Raw genomic sequence first — 19451 nt, 5'->3', positions numbered from 1 at the left:
TTTCTTTGTAGCAATCTGCCTTTTGTTTCGGTTGCTTTTAAGAATTCTTCATCATTTCTTAGTTTCAGTTTGATGTCTGTAGGTGTGAATTTCTTTTTATTTATACTTCTTTGAATTTGCTGAACTTGAATCTGTACATTAGTATTTTTCATCAATTTTGGAAAATTCTCAGCTATTCTTTTTTGTATATTGTCTCTGCCTCATTCTTTATGTTCTCCTTAATAAAATTAATTAGATATACATATTAAGTGTTTTAATCTACTTTTAATGTCTCTTAATCTTCCCTTATATTTTTATCTGTCTTCCTTTGTTGCATTCTGTATAATTTCAGGGATATCTTCTGGTTCTTAATTCTCTCTTAACATTATCTAGTTTGCTGAAATTAAATTGGAGTTTAATTTTAGTTATCTTAGTTTTCACTTGATTCTTTTCAAATCTTGTTGCCTTTGTCCATATTTTCCATTTCATATTGTATTTTGAAACATTATAGTGTTTTTTCCATTTTTAAAAAAATGTGATTTATCTACGTATTTCTGTGGATCTTACTTATTATGCATAGTTTTAAATTTGAGCTCATTTTTGTTGTAACTTAATCTGGAAATTCTTATGAAACCTGAGTTAAGACTGCTTTTTCCCAGACGGGATTTGCAATTGAAGACACTGTCATCCAGGGCCACTTTATATGTAGTTCTCTGAAATTTTTCACAACATACAAGTAGTTTTGATTTGAACTTGAAGCCTGTGTGAAGTATGTTTGGTTACAGATTACCAGGGAACACTCTCCTTTTCCCTCCCAAAACACAAATAAACCTAGACTCCGGGGAATTTTCCTTAGCCTCTCTTTGGGGTATTTTTTTTCCCCACAGTTTATTTTTATTGAAGATCTAATTCTTCAGGTGCCAGGCTTATGTGCTTTCTCTGTAGTCTGACTTCCCATCTTATATAATAGCGTGAAGCTCTGGTTTTGTCTCATGCATGACTGTTAACACGGGAAGCTCTTGCGCATTCTCTAATTGTATTTTTCTGTAATAATGGCAATATCCAACAGCCCAGTAGCCACATTGAAATGCGGCTATGCGACAGAGGAAACTTAATTTTAAATTTTACATGGTTTTAATTAATTTAAATTTAATAGCTACATGTGGCTAATGGCTACAGTGGTTTACCAGGACCTGGTAATTTAGTTATGGGAGATTGTCAAGTGTCTCTGCGCAGTTGCTGGCAGTTGCTGGCAGTTGCTGGCATCGGTGCCTCCTCACCCGTCGCTCTGCTCCTGTGCACTGTTTTGATCTCTGAGGATTTCTCGTAGTTTTCTGTGAGACTTGCTCTGTATCTAAAGGATAATTCTTGTATTTTATCAAGCATTTTCAGGTGTCATGTAGCAAGAAGTTTCCCAAGCCAATTGAACCTCAGAAACAAAAATCCCTGGTAGCTTTAGTTTAGTTGGAGAAGTACTTACCGTGAATGATAAAAACTGGAAAGTTCACAGCAGAGTGCTGGAAGTTCTTTCAGTGGAAATGGACCAAGAAGTTAAAAATTATGAGAAACCATTACTTAAATAATTACTTTGTCTTCCTTCTCATTTTACAAAGAATTTAAGGATACTAAAAGACTAAAATATATAAAATGTCCTGATTCTGTGTAATAAATTTCTGTTATTTTAGGATTCACTTACTCTTTTGGAACCATAGGTACATTGATTCTGTTTTAAAATTTGTATTTTTTTTATTGTGGTAAAATATACATAAGATTTGCTATCTTAACCATTTTTAGTGTACAGGTCAGTGTATTAAGTACATTCCCACTGATCTCCCCATCCACCTCCAGAACTGTTTTTCATCTTCTCAGACTGAAACTCTGCACCCATTAATCACGAGCTCCCCATTCCCCGCCCAGCCCGACAGCCACCATCCTGCTGTCTGTCCTTATGATTTGACTTCCTGAGTTAAGGTACTGCATGTAAGTAGAATCAGAGAGGATTTGTCCTATTATGACTGGCTTATTCACTTAGCATCGTGTCATCAAGATTACATTTGATTTTTTAAAATTATAATTTGTGATAAGAGTAAAAAAATAGAGATCCTATCAGTTGTTAGTGGAGATTGGGGTTCTTTGTGTATATTTTTCCATAGGAGAAGTTACTGTACGATGAAATAAGTTAAAGTTAGTTTGGTCTCCTGAAAGAATATTATTAGGAATGTAGAATTATGTGTCCATGGATATATGTTGATACTATATGTTGTGGTTTATAATTCTATTTAAGTTTTAAAGTAATTGAAATTGGGTGTGCTGAATTAGTTCTAGAATAGATTATTTGGTATTATAAAACCCAGAAATTCTTTTAGTATTTCATAGGTTTTGACTATCTAAAAGTGGCAGACTTATTTTTAGGCCACGTTTGGTGGCTGCAGTAAAGAAAAAGGATATGGTAGAGCTTGTTTTCCTTTTCACTAGGTCCAGGGTCCCCTGTCAGGTGGGTTCGCCTTAGGCTGCTGTAGCCTTTCCACTGCTACATACCAAGTTTGGCCACAAAGTCGGAGGAGTCACTTGAAAGAACCCATATTACAGTTTATCAGAGAATAACAATATGAGAATGAGAATAAACAGCAGTGGCTCGAGTTCTGGAAAATGAGTTTAAAGGCCAGATTTTGTAGAAATGCCCCAATATGTCTTTTATGTGAAATTGTGCATTTAAGACAAATTGCTTTTTCCCTCTTGGATGGTGTGAAAGACAGCAAGTCAGATCTTTCTTCTTCCTCTTTTGTCCAGTGGGAAGGGATAGGAGTGGAGACAGGGAGAGTGAAAATTTTATCTTGTAAACACTGAACTGCCTAGTTGCTTAAAAGAATTGGTAGACTGCCTGTGAAGAGAGATGGGCGGCTCTACATTTCAAAGCTGTGATTATCATAAAGAATCCTGAACAAGGGACTTCAGTGATAAGAAATTTTAAAATGTTTCTAAGAATCACTGCATGACATTTTACATTATTTCCAACTCGTGCATTGCTGCATATTTATAAAGTATATTTATCACCTCAGATGGTGAGGTTTTAAATCCCGTGTTTTACTATCCTGGTGTTTTTGAGAAAAGTCCCTGGGCAAAGAGACTAGACTGTACAAGTGTAAGTGAGCGAATTCATGCGTCGTCTGTGAACATTAATCTACTCTGTGTCTTCGTAATGGGATTGTCTTCCCATTGTCATCTCAGCATGCTGGGAAGTCAGCGTGTTCAACCTTGGAGTTCCCTGGGCGGGAAGGGAAACCTAATAGACTCACCATCCAGAAAGTGTGCTTGTAGTGGGAAACTTTGATCATGTATTTTAAAACTAACATGTAGGTTACACGTTATTTTTGATTTTTCCATTTACCTTATTTCCTTTGGATAATTAGCTTATCTGGAGATGACATCAGTTAATAGCATCCACTGCGTAGATAAATAAAAGAGCATGTGGGATGGGGGTCAGGTGACTACATAGCAGCACTGTGATCATATGCCACTGTGAATTACAGCGTCTGAGCCATGCTGTGCATACAGAAATTTCACTTTGTAAATTTATACTTCTCCTGTCTATTACATGATATGAGTAAAATATATACATGGGGCGAGCATTGTTTCTTTAAAAAATGATACTGTAACTTTAATCTGTTTCAGAAGCAGAGGTCCTTAGTATTATGCTGTTTTCTTAATTGATTTAGAAAATTAACCATCATTTCTTGTGATTGCAAGAAGTAGCTTGTCAGTTTGTGAGGGAAGACACACGTGAGGTAGCACAAGTGTAAATTTTGTAGCGAATCTGATTTTAACTGTGGGATTTCATATATTAGATTTGGGGAGGTATTTATGCATCCATGGTTATATTTAAGTGCAGCACTAATATTTATGCCTCATTTAAAAAATGTATTAGTCAAGAAAAGAAGATTTATAACGTAAATCTTAGCAAAGGCTTAGGGTTGTATTTATACTCATACAGAGTTATACTTTGTTATACTCAAGTGAAAAGAACCAAATGTAAAATTTTGTATGTGATATTTATAAAGTATGTTTATAAAATACTTACAAAAAATTCCTTGAAAGGAAACGTGTAGTGGCATTGTGTTGTGAGAGAATTTTTCTTCTACTTTGCTGCTGGTTTCCATTTTTTTGAAAAAATGCAACCATATTACTTTTATTGTGAGGAAAATGCCCATTAGAGAAAGTCTGTAGCAATAACTTTGGTAATCTTTATTGATGGCTTACATAAATCATTTATCTGCAATCAAATAAACTTAGCAGGTGTGATGTGCTATATTTACCCTAGGTGGTGTGTTTTCTTTCTATGATTTATTTATTTGGGAATGAAGGATAGAATAAATTTTTACTAACTGAAGACAAAGGACACCTTAATAAGTTTATACATCTTCTTTACTTTTGAGGTAACTTCTTACAGAAAAAGGAAAATATTAATGGAATCATGATGTTCTAAAGGTTGATTGGTAATTTTTTAATATTTAGATGACACTAACCATTCTTTTGGAAATAGAAAAATTTTAAACTGAATTATTTTCATTTCCTTTTAGAAAACTTAACTTTAAATGCCTTAGAAAATATGATTTCTTTCTCTTTGTTTTCTGACTAGGACATGTATTCCTCTGAGAAACCTTGGACAGCAGATTTTGGTTTACTCTCTGATTGGGACAACATACAGAGACATTTCCAGTCATGAGTAAGTGTCCTTTGTTTCATTTCAGTGGTCTCAGGAGCATTTGCAGTCTTGTACTTAAAAAAAGAAAAAAATTTGTTATTGGACAAATTGGAATTAGTTACTTCATCAGAGACTGGATAATCTGTTTGGTTCAGCCCAGTGATGTGCACTTATCTCTTTAAACAAGGAGATACTTTTGATGTTTGGTTTATTCTATGAAGTTAGATGTGGGGGCGTGTGTGTGTGTGTGTGTGTGTGTGTGAGAGAGAGAGAATCTGTGTCATTAGCTTCTTGGCTGATTTATAGTTCTGTTATCTAAAATTTTCTATTGACTAGCCATTGGAGCATGACTCATTAAAAATATGAAGGGGTATACAATGGAGTATTACGCAGCCATAAAGAAGAAAGAAATCTTACCATTTGCAACAACATGGATGGGCCTAGAGAACACTATGTTAAGTGAAATAAGTCAGACAGAGAAAGATAAGTACCATATGATCTCACTTATATGTGGAATCTAAAGAAAGAATAAGTGAATGAACTAATCAGAAACGGTTTTGGAGACAAAGAGGAAAAACTGAGGGTTGCTAGATGGGCAGTGGGGTGGGGGTAAGGGGGAAGGTGAGGGGATTAGAAAACAGTCAGTAACCACAAGATGGCCAAGGGGATTTGAAAATTAATCTGGGGAACGTAATCAATAATGTTGTAAAGATTTTGTAGGGTATCCGATGGACACGTGTCCCATTTGGGAGACCACCTCAGGGAAGATGTAGATGCCTGATCACTGCACTGTACACCTGAAGCTGAACAATAATGAATGCCAACTATAATATTATATACATATGTATATATATATGTATGTATACACTTACAAGAGGCAGAGTACAGCATTGGGAGTGGAGACAGTGGAAATGGGATGGCTCGGTGCGATGTCAGAGAGATAGTGATGGGGGGCGGGGGGTCCACAGTGTGAGGGATATAAATGATAAATGTCTAAGTATTACTTTGTCTTGTGCACCTGAAACTAATAAAAAAAGATATAATTCATATACCAAAAACATATAAATAATAAAATGCCAAAGGTTAAAGAAAAAAATATGAAGGGGGAAAATTGCAGTGACATAATTAGCAGAGGTTTTATTGTGTGAAATTTGATCATTGTGTAACATATAATATTTAAGCAAAAAAAAAAATTTCTCTTTATCAATGACTTTGATGGAACAAAGAACCAAATCTATCCTACAGATTTACCAATTTGATATGGATTTTATCTTCTCAGTTGTATATAGGTATAATCTTTCTGTCATTTCTATCCACTTCTGCTTGCAGACAGGAGAATTGGATTTTTGTTAACTGTTTACTTTCAGAGAGTGAGGGAACGATAAGATTTTACTTTATCATAATCCTATGACAGCTTTAATGTACTTTTTAAGTATAGCTTTTTTGATTATGAAAACTTTGGGATGGATGAGCATTTCCTTATTGGAATATAATATCAGCGAGTTTAAAAATTTTCACATATTATTCATATTGATTCTATTTACCTTAATATGAACAGAGTAGCTTTTATTATAAACAATTTCAATAATTAGGCATTTGATAAATGAAAATGAAGCTATTGTGAAATCTTTGAGTGCTTTCTAAGAGTAATATTGCAAGTGGTCTTTGATTTTCTAGACTTTTTAGTGGTGTACTTTGAATAAACAAGAAAAGCTGCTAGATGAGTTCAATTATAGATCAAGAAAAAAACAGCTTTTGTTATTTCAGCTCCATTCATATGCAGTTTGTGAGAATGTTTATCTAATGTAAAGCATCACTTCTAGTAAAGGTGATAACACTAGTTCTTGAAACTAAGAGAGAAATGTCAAGCCTTTTAACTTAAGAATACTTAACATTTTTGAAATTGAACCAAATTTTGTTCTACTTTGTAATCTTGGTCTTCTTTTCGCATCCCTGTTATAGATGGCCAGTTCTTTGAGGGCAGGTCCCATGTGTCTTTGCTTTTTGAATCTCAAACAGTGGCTTGTATACAGCTGCCCCTAAGAACTAGACGCCCTGTGGGGACGAAGGCAGAGGGGCAGTAGCTTGTTAGGCAACTACTAAGAAGTATCTGAACCACTACAACTTTTTATTTGTAAATTACATTGGCTCTGTTTCATTTGCAAGATTTTTAATTGGTTCTTTTTTATATCCACAAGTTTTTTTTTCTAATTTGTTTGTTTTATTTAAAAATTTTCTCTTTTATTATTCCTTTATCTCATTGTGGATCTTTTTACATGTTTAAAGTTGTTTTTCAGATCACTTGATTATTTTTTTTTTTTATTTTGTCTTCAGTGAATTTATGTTATGGTTGTTGATCTTGTTTTCATCATGTTCTGTACTTTCACAGGCAGCTTCTGATGGGAATTTTTTATCTTTCCCCCCCTTCCCCCCCCCCCCCCCCCCCCCGCTTCTCTCCCTGGTGCCCCCAATCCCCCTCTCTCCTTCTTCCTCTCTCTTTGTATCTCTCTCTCTTTGTGATTTTCCCTGCTGGTCTCGCTGATTTGCAGTTGTCCTTGTCTGGCTTTGGAGTTTCCAGATCAGAATCAGGCCTTGTGTTAGTGGGTCCGCGCCCCAGCCCCACGGTAACCTTGGGGATGTCACAGATTCCGTCACTAGTCAGCTGGCGTTAGATCAACAGCTTTCTAAGCTGTGATCCGAGTGCAGTTAGCAAAAGTCTTTTTCAGTCTAGTTTCATAATGAAGGAGGAGTGCCACGCCTAGCCCTGGTTTTAACCAAAGAGCCTGGCTGCTCAGCCTCCTTCTCGGGGAACCCTTGCGTTTGCAGTTACCCTATCGGATCAGCTTCCTGCTGCCTCTTCCTGCTTTGGGCCCCAGAGCCCAGCAGATGTCCTGGCTTCAGTGTGGCTCACACTTTGTGTTCCTGTTAGATTTCCAATCCGTAGAAATGTTTAACATGTTTTGGGGCATAGGAATATCATTTTGGTGATTTGTTTCTATATTTTATCTGGAATTTTTCTGTGTTTATTGTGAAAATGGGAACCACAAAAAATGAACAATGCCATTGGGGGTTTAACCACTGGTGTTACAATGAAGTCCAAAGTCCTTACTTCACATTTAAAAATTAAAAAAAATCAGTTTGTGCTTAGTTCCCTGGCTCCCAGCGCCCGGCCCCTGGCTCCCAGCACCTGGCCCCGTGGCCCCCAGCGCCCGGTTCCCTCTCTCCTAGCGTCCCTGTCTGTCATCCTTGCTCCACTTCCCTCGCTGGGTGAGCCCCTCCTGCCTCCTCTCCATAGCGCTCCGCTTGCCTAGGTCTGGTACGTAACTGGTACCTATCATACTGTGCCAAAGTCACCTGCCCATTCGTTCTTATCTATAAGTTCCTGGAGGGCAAAGGCTTTTATTCCTAGTGCTAAACACTGTTCCTGGCACTTACTGGTGCTCGATAAATAGTGCATAGATTTAGGTGTTCCTAAATAACGCACTTATTAGGTGGTTGCTATTCCATGTGTTATGATTTTTAGATGAAATTTGAGCTATTTAGAGAGAGAGAGAGAGAGAGAGAGAGAGAGAGAGAGAGAGAGAAGTGTGGCATAGGAGGAAGCATTCCAAGTAGGTAGGGTGGTGTGAGAGAGGCACGAAGGTTTGACTCCATGCAGGTGTTACCAGGTAGTGGAACGTTCTGGAGTATGGGAGTAAGATGGGGAAGGGAGACTGTGAAAGAAATAGCTGGAGAAGGTGGAATCAGGGTCCAGGCCATATATATTCCAGGAAGTTTGGACTTTGTCCTGTAGGGCTTCTATTAGGGAAGCAACTTAACATTTTATTCTGGAAAAATTATTCTCATAAATAGACGTTTTTGTTAGATGTAAATTAAAAATATCGTAAAAAGGCAGGATTTGCATTTTCTAGCTTTGTTCTTAGTTTTCAGCTCTTTTCAGGATCCCTTTGAAATGGACTTTGAGTTCCGTCTCTTTTTTCTTGCCAATTTGATAATTTTTGTCTAGTGATAGAAATCATTCTTGAGTAGACCATGTGGCCATAGGTTAGGGAGTGTGTGGATACATTATGCTGCAGTTTCTAGGGCATGGGAACTGAGTATACCAGAGTCCCTGTTTTTGGAAATCATAGGAGCAGCATGGTACAGCTTAAAAAATAGGAAGATATGCGTGTGTCATTAAAGTTTAGATCGAATTTCCAAACCTAGATATGGCTGAGAATGATGGTAACTAAAAGCTTTTCAGTATTTCTCCAGAGGTTAGAAGAAAGGTTGAATATACCTGTGTGTTGGTGGGTGTATCGCTGCAGGATTTCCTAGTCCTTCCCACGTCGTGAAGTGCATAGGACATGGCTGTGGTTGTACAGCATGTGGGATAATCTGATGAGATGTTTGGGGCTTGGAGGCGACTGGCTCTGGCACGTCAGAGGCTCCACTTGTGCCCAAGTGCCCTGAAAGCTGAGGGCATCGATTTCTCCACACCCTGCCTGACACACTAGTTGTGATGCCCCAACTATAAGGCCTACAGCATTTGTTAAATGCTTTCGGTGCTTGTTAGCTCCTAGTCTAGATCTTTATAAGTTCTGAGAATGAATATGTATCTTGTGGAAAATGTATAATATGATGCCACCATGACGCTGTGCATTTCATTGTGGATTGTTAACATTATTACAATCCACAAAAAGCCTTTTGATTTCCTTACTTAAATTGTTCTTGTTTTCCTGTATTTGCATATTTTGCAATGCTCAATCAACATTTATCAGATTTGTTCAAAATTTTATCAGATGATGCCAAAGATGAATAAAGGTGTTATATTTAAATTATAGCTGTAATTTGAAATGGATGGTTATACAAGTGTAGTTTGTGTAGTGCCATACAATTTCTAGATGATTATTTTGGTAGTATATGTTAAAAAAAAAAAAGCCAAAAAGGTACCAGCAAACAAAGAAAAGTGATTATTTAGGGTACTACTTAATTTTTCTTTTCCCAAGTTTTAAGTTAAAAAATATAAAGCCTATCTGCTCTATTTAAAATTTTTAATCTTTTGTATTTGATTTCTCTTTCTTCAGGAAGGTTTTTCTCTGTAACTAATTACATGTCATGTTTCCTAAGAGAGTCTTTCTAGATGTTAATTCTCTTTTGACTGGACAGGCCAGGGTGATTCTATTGTTTTGGAGTGTTTGATCCTGCCCTTTGGCCTAAATAATGGAGTGAATTTTTTGTGTTCATTTCTGGGTATGAAACGTTTCTCATTTATCTGAAGAAAAAAGTAATGGCAGTGGATAATTAGGGATGTAGTGTATTTGTAGCCTTCCAATAGAGGAGGAATAAATATCTTTGTTCATTGGAGCAATAGACTAAAATTTCATGTTGAAGTGAAGAACAATTTGTCTTAACATTTGTTAGAGCAGGCAATGTTATAAGTAATTGAGTAGATTGCTAAATCCCTTGGTGGTGGAAGGATTCTTCTGAATCCTACTAAATAGAAAATTCTCGCTACAAGTAATATAAGACTTTCTCTAAGTATTGGTGAAAACCCCTCTCTAGGACAATAGCCTAGCTAGGTGTATAGCCTGTAGCTGTGTGCCTCAGAAGTTGGGCAGAAGTTAAAGAAAATAAAATTTATAGGTTGAATTGTATTTTAAATACTGGCATGTCTGCATTTATTGGAATTGTGAAAGAAATCCCCTTGTAAAGTATAACAAGTATCCATTTGATATATTAAGACTCATTTATGTTTGATAAATTTAGATTTTGGAATATAAAGTTTTAAATGTCAACTATTCTTCAAATGAATAATCCTTGATTCTTAATGGGGTGGGGGTAAATTTGGAAATGTATGGAGACTTTTTTGTTGTCACAGTTACTGGGGGAACCTACTGCTATTTGGTGGGCAGGGACAGAGTAGAGTGGAGTGTCCCTGTTGAGAAACACTGTGTAACCCATCAGAACTGTGGCAGTGATAAAGCGTAGGTAAGATGATAAAGAATGTCAGCAAAAAGTGCTTCTCAGAGGGGCAGCCGGATGGCTCAGTTGGTTAGAGCGCGAGCTCTCAACAACAAGGTTGCCAGTTCAATTCCTACATGGGATGGTGGGCTGTGCCCCCTGCAACCAAAGCTTGAAAACGGCAACTGGATTTGAGCTGAGCTGCGCCCTCCACAACTAGATTGAAGGACAGTGACTTGAAGCTGATGGCCCTGGAGAAACACTGCTCCCCAATAGTCCCCAGTAAAAAATGAAAAAAAAAAAAATGCTTCTCAGAAAATTTAGTAGAGCAATTTCTTAGTTTAAAGCACTTCCCTGTATTAATACTGACCATTTAAATTGGAATATACTTTGCTTTTAGCTAATTTATCGTCTTTTTGACTACTTGCTGCAGAAAAGTAAGTAATTCTTAGTTTGATCCTATGGGGAATTAAATGTGAATTTAATGTAGCGTTTCTTACATAGTCATTACAGTACTTTACTCTCTTGTTAGGAGATGGTTTACATTGTTTTATGTCTTCTTGTTTTGTTGTTTTTCAAACTTATAACAAGGTTTAACAATAATACCCCAAATTATTCCTCATATAACTTTTACCCAGATTTACCAGTTGTTGATATATTTTGTCCATTTGATATTCTCTCTCTCTCTCTCTTTTTCACACACACACACACATACACACACACACACAAACACACATGCACACCTCTGTCTATAAAAGAAATTGATTTGTAATTAAACAAAACATTTTTTGTGGAAATCTAGTTTCCTTTTATTAAGTCATTTAAATTCTTAGTACAATGTAAATTACTATTGTAGTATAATCTCAGTAAAGGTTTTTACATTACTTTTGCTAGTTAAATCTTAAAATTTCAAGCCATTTACTTTACGTTATTATGCTATTATTGTTTAAAAAAATCCACATTATTTACATAGCTTTGGTAGCCCGTCATTAACATTTTTCTCTTAGATCTATAGTCTATTGCATAATGTAGACATACTCGGTATGTAAATCAACTCCAACTAAAATTTTTAGTACAGCATGAACCAGAGTGCTCCAACTGACCTCTTTCTTGTAGTTTTAAGATACACTGTTCTTCAGGGAAACTCTTTAGAATTCCATTCTCCGAGAGTCAGCTACCCAATGACAGTCTTCTTTAGGTTCCCAGGGCCCAGAGACCTGGGTGGGCCTTGCTGCTAACTGGCCACATTGCTATGGCCCGCGGCCCGGCTTCTGTAACGTGTCCCCCTTGTTATGTTCTAACAAATGCAGAGTGAGCTAGATTATGTTTACTTGACTATCACTTAAAGGAAATTTGAAAAAACAAATATGTATACATGTATTAAGTTTTTATGTAAACTTACAATAGTTGGTCTTGTGTATTTTCCTTAGGCAATAACTTTTTGTTATTTTCTTTATGTGATATGTAGATCCAGAGGAAGTGTGATGTGTTCTGTAGGACGAAAGGGGGAACGAGGTATTTCCATTGTTGGAGGAGCATTGCTAATTTATTTACTTGTGATAATTATGGTACAACAAATTTGAGTTTGATTTTCAAACATGCTTAACTTTGTTGTTTTAACGGCAACAACACAAGTTTATCTGCCAAATGGTGGATTCAGACTGTTAGGCCCACTAAGCTGTGTTTCACTGGCTGGCTTTATTACCAGAAATGTGCCTGCTGGTAGCGGCCCAGAAGCTATACAGAAGAGGGTTTCCTTACCGCTGAGGGGAATCTGCACTGCTGTTAGAGCCTCTCCTTCTAAGGAAAGATGCACTCCGTTGCCAGGGAGGTGGCCCGCCGTCTTTGTCCAGGTGACCACACCTGGAAGCGATAGGGCCACTGGGAGTAGTCTTTTTTTAAATCAACCGTAAACTTTTAATAGGAACTTTGTACCTGTCGGTATATGTACCTGCATGTTTGGGGAGCTTTGCCCAGGAGGGAGAAAGACTCCTTCCCGCTTTTCTAGCTACCCAAGCTGACTTTGTTAAAAGGAACTTGGATGCAAATAATTCCTTACTAAAAGGGTTTCTGTACTTAAGAAAGCTACTTAAAAATGATTTGTATTGTGGAAGTGGAGTCATTACTCCTTTTCCTGTTAAAATATGATGTAAAAATTGTTAGGCATCCGAGCTTTTGGTCTAAGGGGAAAGATACGCCCTTCAGGCTGAGTGCTGAGCTGCGTCCTGAAGGAAGAGTCTACATCTGCCATTTTCCTGCTTAGTCGTCTTGGTCTCTTGGTCTCTTGGATAAGTGTGTTTCTTCTCAGCAGGTGAAATTCTACGTCTGGTACCGTGAAATTCTCTCCTTCCCACCTGGTCCAACTTTATTCTTTCAGTAGGATCAATTTTTTGTGTTTTAAACTTCTGAATATGTATTTTTTAAAAAATACACATTACTTATTTATTCTGGAACCATTTGAGACTAGGTTGCATTTACCATGCTCCTCTATCCATTTTGTATTTCAGTGTGTAGTTTTAAAAACAGGATGTTCTCTTACGCAACCACAGTGAAATGACTGAATAGATAAATTGTGTTTATCTAGTCTGCAGTGCTTTTCGCACCGTTGGCAGCCCCAGTAACGCCCCTTGCAGCAGCTTTGCCCAGCCCGACAGGAGCCAGCTGAGTGTTATTCACCCACAGCGTTTTACTTGTCAAGTCTTCAAGGTCTCCTCTAATCAGTTCCTCAGAACTTCTCTTTGTCTTTCATGATATGGGGCTTTTGAAGAGGGCGGACCAGTTGGTTCAGAGTATCCCTGAGGTTAGGACCGCCTGAGCCTTCCTCTAATGAGAGCTGTCCTAACACGTGGGACTGGTTTGGGGGCATTCCTCCAGGAAGTCTGTCTGGAGGAGAAAGGAAGATGCACAGTGATCTCTCTCGGTTTTCTTTCCACTTAGTTCTTTAACAGAAAAATTTCCCACTTCTTTAATTGAAACAGGATTCAAATCTCTTGCATAAGAACTGAATTTATTGTACTTGCTTTAGGAGTTTCTGTTTTGCTTTTATTACAAAGGCTTGAGAGAAACGCAATGAAATATTTTCTAGAATATGAGACGACCCTGAAAAGAGACATTTGACTTTTGTCAAGAGAAATTCCTTTTTGCACAATTTCTGTTTTAAATTATGTTGACAAACATCTCCAGATGTTGGTGAACAAATGCTTTGAAGGTATAAGGTACAGCACTATTGAATTGTTGTGTAACAATAAACCAGCTGCAGTTCTTGTATGAATTGAGATCGCTTCACTAAGGGTTAGCCTTTCTCAGAACCCGGTGCTTCTTTGTCTTTGCCCTAGTAAATTTTCTGTAGCTAAAAATATAGAATAAATGACCATATCAAGTCTCTGATTCTCATTAGGTTTTGGAGATTTATGGGTTATATTAGATTTCAATGTGAAATGTCAGGATACTTGCCATCCATAGTTATGACTCTTTAAAGTTTAATCTTTGCAAGGTATATTGAAAGCTAGAAAATTAACTTGGGATTTTGCAAAATATAAGAGATTCAAACCTTGCTTTTCAGACAACTTTGAGACACATGATGCTATAAATTACTTTCTTAAAATGTTTTAAGAGGAGTCTTTGAGGCTGATTTTAAAACATTTGAAGGAAGAGATTATATGATTTTTAACAAATAATTCTGCTTTTATTTTAGTACTCACACATACTTACTAGGCACCTCCCTGTGTGCGATGCTATGTTGGCTTTGGGGATGTGTGACAAGCTCAAGACAGACGTGGCCGTCGGCCTCCAGAGCGTAGAACTAGTGGGGAAGGCAGATGCCGCCCGCGTAGCACAGTATCACACAGAGAGGGAAGTGGAGGCGTCTGCAGGCCAACGGGACTGAGCCACAGGAGGGCAGGGAGGCCACCAGGAAACAACTGTATTCCACCTGAGGCCTGGCAAGTGAAAAGGCAGAGGGAGCGGGTTCTAAACGCGACCCACATGTGTGAAGACCTGGAGTTGAGAGGTTGAGATTGAGATGCGCAAATTACAGAAAACCCAGCATTGGTAAAGGTAGGTGGTTGGAGGAGGGGATTAAGTGGGTAACTTTGGTTTCGTTAAACACCCCACTGTTGCCTCTGTTTTATACTTCATTCTACATAATGTTATCTAAACTATTCTCTCCATCTTCCTCAATCCTCTTTTGTTGTTGTTTTAAAAGTATAACCATGACATTAAAATATATTTTGGAAATGGGGGGAAAAGTCATTGTAACCCTGCTACATTAAAGCAGCCATTTGCTTTTTTGCATATGACCCTCTGGTGTTGGCCAGATTGTATATCTTATTTATATAATTGCATTTCATAGTTTGCATGCAATTTTATATTTGGACTTATAACATTGACTTGTGTTTAGACAGGTATGTTTCTGTTATTTTTTTAATAATTAGAGCTCATACTTTCATATTCCTTGAAGGTAATGATGCACCATTTCCCTATTTTGTAGTTATTTAGGATGGTTCAATTAAAAAAAAATGTTTCCAGAATGAATATTACTGGTGAATTTGCCCTTTTTCTTAAAAAGAAAAACAAAAAACAAAAAAACCCAGAAAAATTCCTTAGGCTACAGTTAATAGGAGGGAAATGTTTTTGCCTGTGTCTTCCTGTCTTTCCTAAGAGAGGGTGGAGGGGGTAGTGTGGGTCCTAGAAGCAACCCCCCTCAGATACTATGGGATGACGGTAGTTAAAGTTTAGGGGAGTCAAAAGTTATACAAGGATTTTTGACTGGGGGGTCGGCTCCCCTTACCCCGGCATTGTTCAAGGGTCATCTGTACTATGTATGGCCTTTAATTTACACTGATTCCCACTTAAAGGTACATTCTGTGGTCATCCTGTACTTTACTTGCAGGAGTCATCTCAATTTTAATTCAATAATGAATTGTGTAATTATGTGTTTAATGCCAGTTTCTCTTGGTAGAATGGAAGGAAGTGATCGATCACCCCTATATAATAACCCGGAACCAGCATTGTACCTACTAGGCATTGTACATATTATGTGCTTAATGCATTTTGTATGGTTGAACAAGATTTTATTGCTTTAAAATGCACTGATGGTATGCAGTCGGTACATTCAGAATTTTTAGATGTTGTTAAGATACATTGGGATAATATATTTTTATTTCTCATGTTTGTGAAGCATATTTTGCACATATTTATAACAGTTTCTGCTGAGCTACAGAGTTGAGAAATTTCTGGGTTGCTTTTTATAAGCAAAACGAATTCCCCTTTGGTAAAATATTTTTAAAAACTGGTTTTGAAAGAACTGCTAACTTAATGACACTAATGCAGATACTTTTGTTCATAAACAGTTACTGTCATCTAATATGCTTTGAGATTGTATGAAAGAAGGATAATGTTGTCATCCATAAACACATATCCTGTGATTCTTTTCACATCCTACAATTTCAGGACATTTAACTTTTATATCTTTGTTTCATTTTACCTTTTTTAATGAAAAAAATCTGTGAAAACAGTTGGTTAGCTTGTGACAGTGTTAATTTTTAAATACCCAGTATGAATTATTAGGAATTACTGTAAAAGTACCTGAACAGTATTCGGACAGGAAATAGTATAGATTTTAGGTAGGAAAAATGTACAACTTTTATTTTTCATAATCTAACATATGATGCATTTTATATTGATGAGTTTGTAGCAATTGAATTTCAAAATTCTAGAACATAGTGATTATATCCCACCCTTGAAATTTAAGTAGGATGACAAAGAAATGAAATATATTAATTGATGTATTAGCCCAAGAGGAGACTTGTCAGAAATGGGCTTACAGTTTAATTTTTTTTTTTAAACAAGACTTTATTGGGGAACAGTGTGTACTTCCGGGACTTTTCCAAGTCAAGTTGTTGTCCTTTCAATCTTAGTTGTGGAGGGCGCAGCTCAGCTCCAGGTCCATTTGCCGTTGTTAGTTGCAGGGGGCGCAGCCCACCATCCCTTGCGGGAGTTGAAACCGGCAACCTTGTGGTTGAGAGGACGCGCTCCAATCAACTGGGCCATCTGGCCACCAGGGAGCTGAGTGGCAGCTCATTGACTTCATTCTAGTTGCGGAGGGCGCAGCTCGCTGGCCCACGTGGGAATCGAACTGGCAGCCCCATTGCCCAGAGCTCGCTCTCTAACCAACTGAGCCACCCGTCCGCCTATAGTTTAATTTTTAATAGTCCTTTTCTATTTGCAGATCAGTTGATATCTGGAATATTTACAGCTTATTTTTGTCACAAGAAGTGTGGCCTCTCACATTTTTTTCCTTCTCATTTGTCTACATGTCCTGAAAAACATGACAGTAGTTTAAGTCTAAAATATATTTCCAGGAAAGGCAAAAAAGTTTTCTGAAAAGTGGTTAGAAAAAATGAGTCCATGCCAAGAATGGAAAGATGCTGGGTTGTTACTCATATGATCACAAATTTTGTAGATGTAGAATGCAGTGCAAATATCCTTCTCTTTGTTGATTATATAAAACGATGTGGATGAAATATTTTAAAGTATGAAAGTACCTATCAGTTCCAAAACAGTATGTATGATATTACCGCATTTTTGTAAAACCAACAGCAAAAAAGTACAGGGATAAGTCTGAAAGGTTGTTAGTGGTGCTTATCTCCGTATGGCGGGCCTAAGAGAGATGGTTATTTTCTTTTGGCGTATTTTTGGATACTTATTTCCTACAGTGAGCATACATTATTTTTGTAATAGGAAAAACTATTGAAGACGTATTTTGCAAAAAGAAGAGCATTAGAGACCTTTTAAGTTAGTTTGTAATTCTCTAGGATTCTAGGGAGTTGGTTTGAATTATCTATAACATTTGTTATGAATAGTATTAATAGTATAATTTTACTTTAAAATAATACTGCTTCTCTTGTCCTTCATTATACTTCGGGCCAAACCAGATGCTCCAGTGAACTTGTTCATGGTTTTATTAAATGAATGAGAGAAACAATACAAATGAGATCAAATTCAATGTGGTTCTTTCCCTCTTTTTTCTATTCTTCCTTTTCTCCTTTCTCCTTTCTCCTCCGTTTATCTCCCTGCCCCTTCCTCCCTCCCTTTCTGTCTTTTTTTTCTTTCTGTGAGTGAGGAAGGGTGGGAAAAGATGACCTTCTTTTACCTAGATGTTTTTTCTTTATGTCACTTGCCATATAATTCCTGTTATTGATCCCATTTTTTCTAAAAGAAGACGATTTCTGCCTTGTAGTTTCATCTGGAGAAAGGAAAACGGCGTAAGTTGGAATGTGCAGCTAGGTGGGCAGTAGGGAGTGCTTATATTCCCAGCCTGTTTAGTTTCTCTCTTTGTTCTTTCATTCTTGTTCTTTCACGGGTATTCTCCCTTGTGTCCCACTCTGGGAATTCTGGATTTGGAAGTGGTAGGGAGGAAAAGTAAGTCAGCAATTTTGGGGTTAGCCAAAAGTTAGTGGTTTTGGGGGAGGCGACGTATAACAAAAACACAACTGTATGGAACAAGATTGACGTAAGAAGTTTTCTGTTAAAGAGAGAACCAGCTCACAGCTGTTTGCAGGCAACCCATTGCAGGGGCAGCTATGACATTTCTTATCCTCCAGGCCACGGTGGGTCTCTCGTGTACATGGGCAGTTCATGTTTCTGTTTTAAGCACACTCTCTCTCTAGTTAAACTCTGTAGTTTTTGGATTTGTCTTTGTGTTATTTCAGATAAAGTCTGAAGAGTAGGATATAGATTAAATATATATTAAATATAGGTTTCCTTTGTCATTTTTGAAAGACTTTATTTTTTAGAAGAGTTTTAGGTTTACAGAAAAATTCGGAGGAAAGTACCAAGAGTTCCCTTATACCCCTTTGTAGCATTCCCACCTGCCCAGGTTCCCCTATTACTACCATCTGGCATTAATGTGGTACGTTTCCTGCAATTGATGAGCCAGTATTACTAGTCGCTAAAGTCCATAGTTGACATTAGGGGTCGTTCTCTGTGTTGTACATTCTATGTGTTTAACAAACGAATCATGACATGTATCCACCATTATAGCAGTTTCACTGCCCTAAGATTCCCTGTGCGCCGTCTCTTTTTCCTTATTTCTTTTTTCTCAAACCCCGAGCAACGACTGATCATTTTACTGTCTCCACAGTTTTGCCTTTTCCAGAATGTCATTGAGGTGGAATCATACAGTTTGTCTGATTTCAGATTGTTTCCTTTGCAGACTGGCTTCTTTCACTTAGCCATGTGCATTTAAGGTTTCTCCATGTCTTTCGTGACTTGATAGCTTATTTCTTTTATTGCTGAATAATATTCCATTATCGGGATATGGCACAGTTTGCTTATCCATCCCCTACTGAAAAACATCTTGGTTGATTCCAGGTTTTGGCAAGTATAAATAAAACTGCTGTAAACATCCATGTACAGGTTTTTGTGTAGATAACTTTTTATTTTGAAATATTTTGAAATCATTTTCAACTCATTTGGGTAAATAACAAGTGCAATTGCTGAATTGTATGGTAACGACTGTTTGGTTTTGTAAAAAAGCACCAAACTGTCTTCCAAAGTGGCTGTCCCATGTCGCATTCCCACCAGCAATGAGTGGGAGTTCCTGCTGTTCCATATCCTCACCAGCATTTGGTGCTTGTCAGTGTTTTAGATTTTAGCAATTCTACTAGGGGTATAGTGGTATCTCACTGTTGTCTTCCTTTGAAATTCTCTAAGGACATATGATGTTGAGTCTCTTTTCATATGCTTACTTGCTATCTATGTATCTTTTTGGTGAGGTGCTATGAATTTTTTTAAAACCAAAATGTAATTCCTTTAAAAAAAATGA

At 37.2% G+C, this 19451-nt stretch overlaps 1 protein-coding gene across 2 annotated transcripts in view; it reads left to right on the top strand.

The window, feature by feature from the left end:
• The window catches only part of USP6NL (USP6 N-terminal like), a 148217-nt gene that overhangs the window by 11990 nt on the left and 116776 nt on the right, over positions 1–19451 (top strand). For both annotated transcript variants that reach the window (XM_033100773.1, XM_033100774.1), the window contains exon 2: positions 4616–4702. In XM_033100773.1, coding sequence (XP_032956664.1) covers positions 4699–4702 — 4 coding nt within the window. In that variant the 5' untranslated portion in view covers positions 4616–4698. The remainder of the gene's footprint in view (positions 1–4615; positions 4703–19451) is intronic.

The sequence above is a fragment of the Rhinolophus ferrumequinum genome (assembly GCF_004115265.2).
Source record: "Rhinolophus ferrumequinum isolate MPI-CBG mRhiFer1 chromosome 5 unlocalized genomic scaffold, mRhiFer1_v1.p scaffold_110_arrow_ctg1, whole genome shotgun sequence".
NCBI lineage: Eukaryota > Metazoa > Chordata > Mammalia > Chiroptera > Rhinolophidae > Rhinolophus > Rhinolophus ferrumequinum.
The sequence above is the reverse complement of the archived record's forward strand: the minus strand, read 5'-3'. Positions and strand labels throughout refer to the sequence as shown.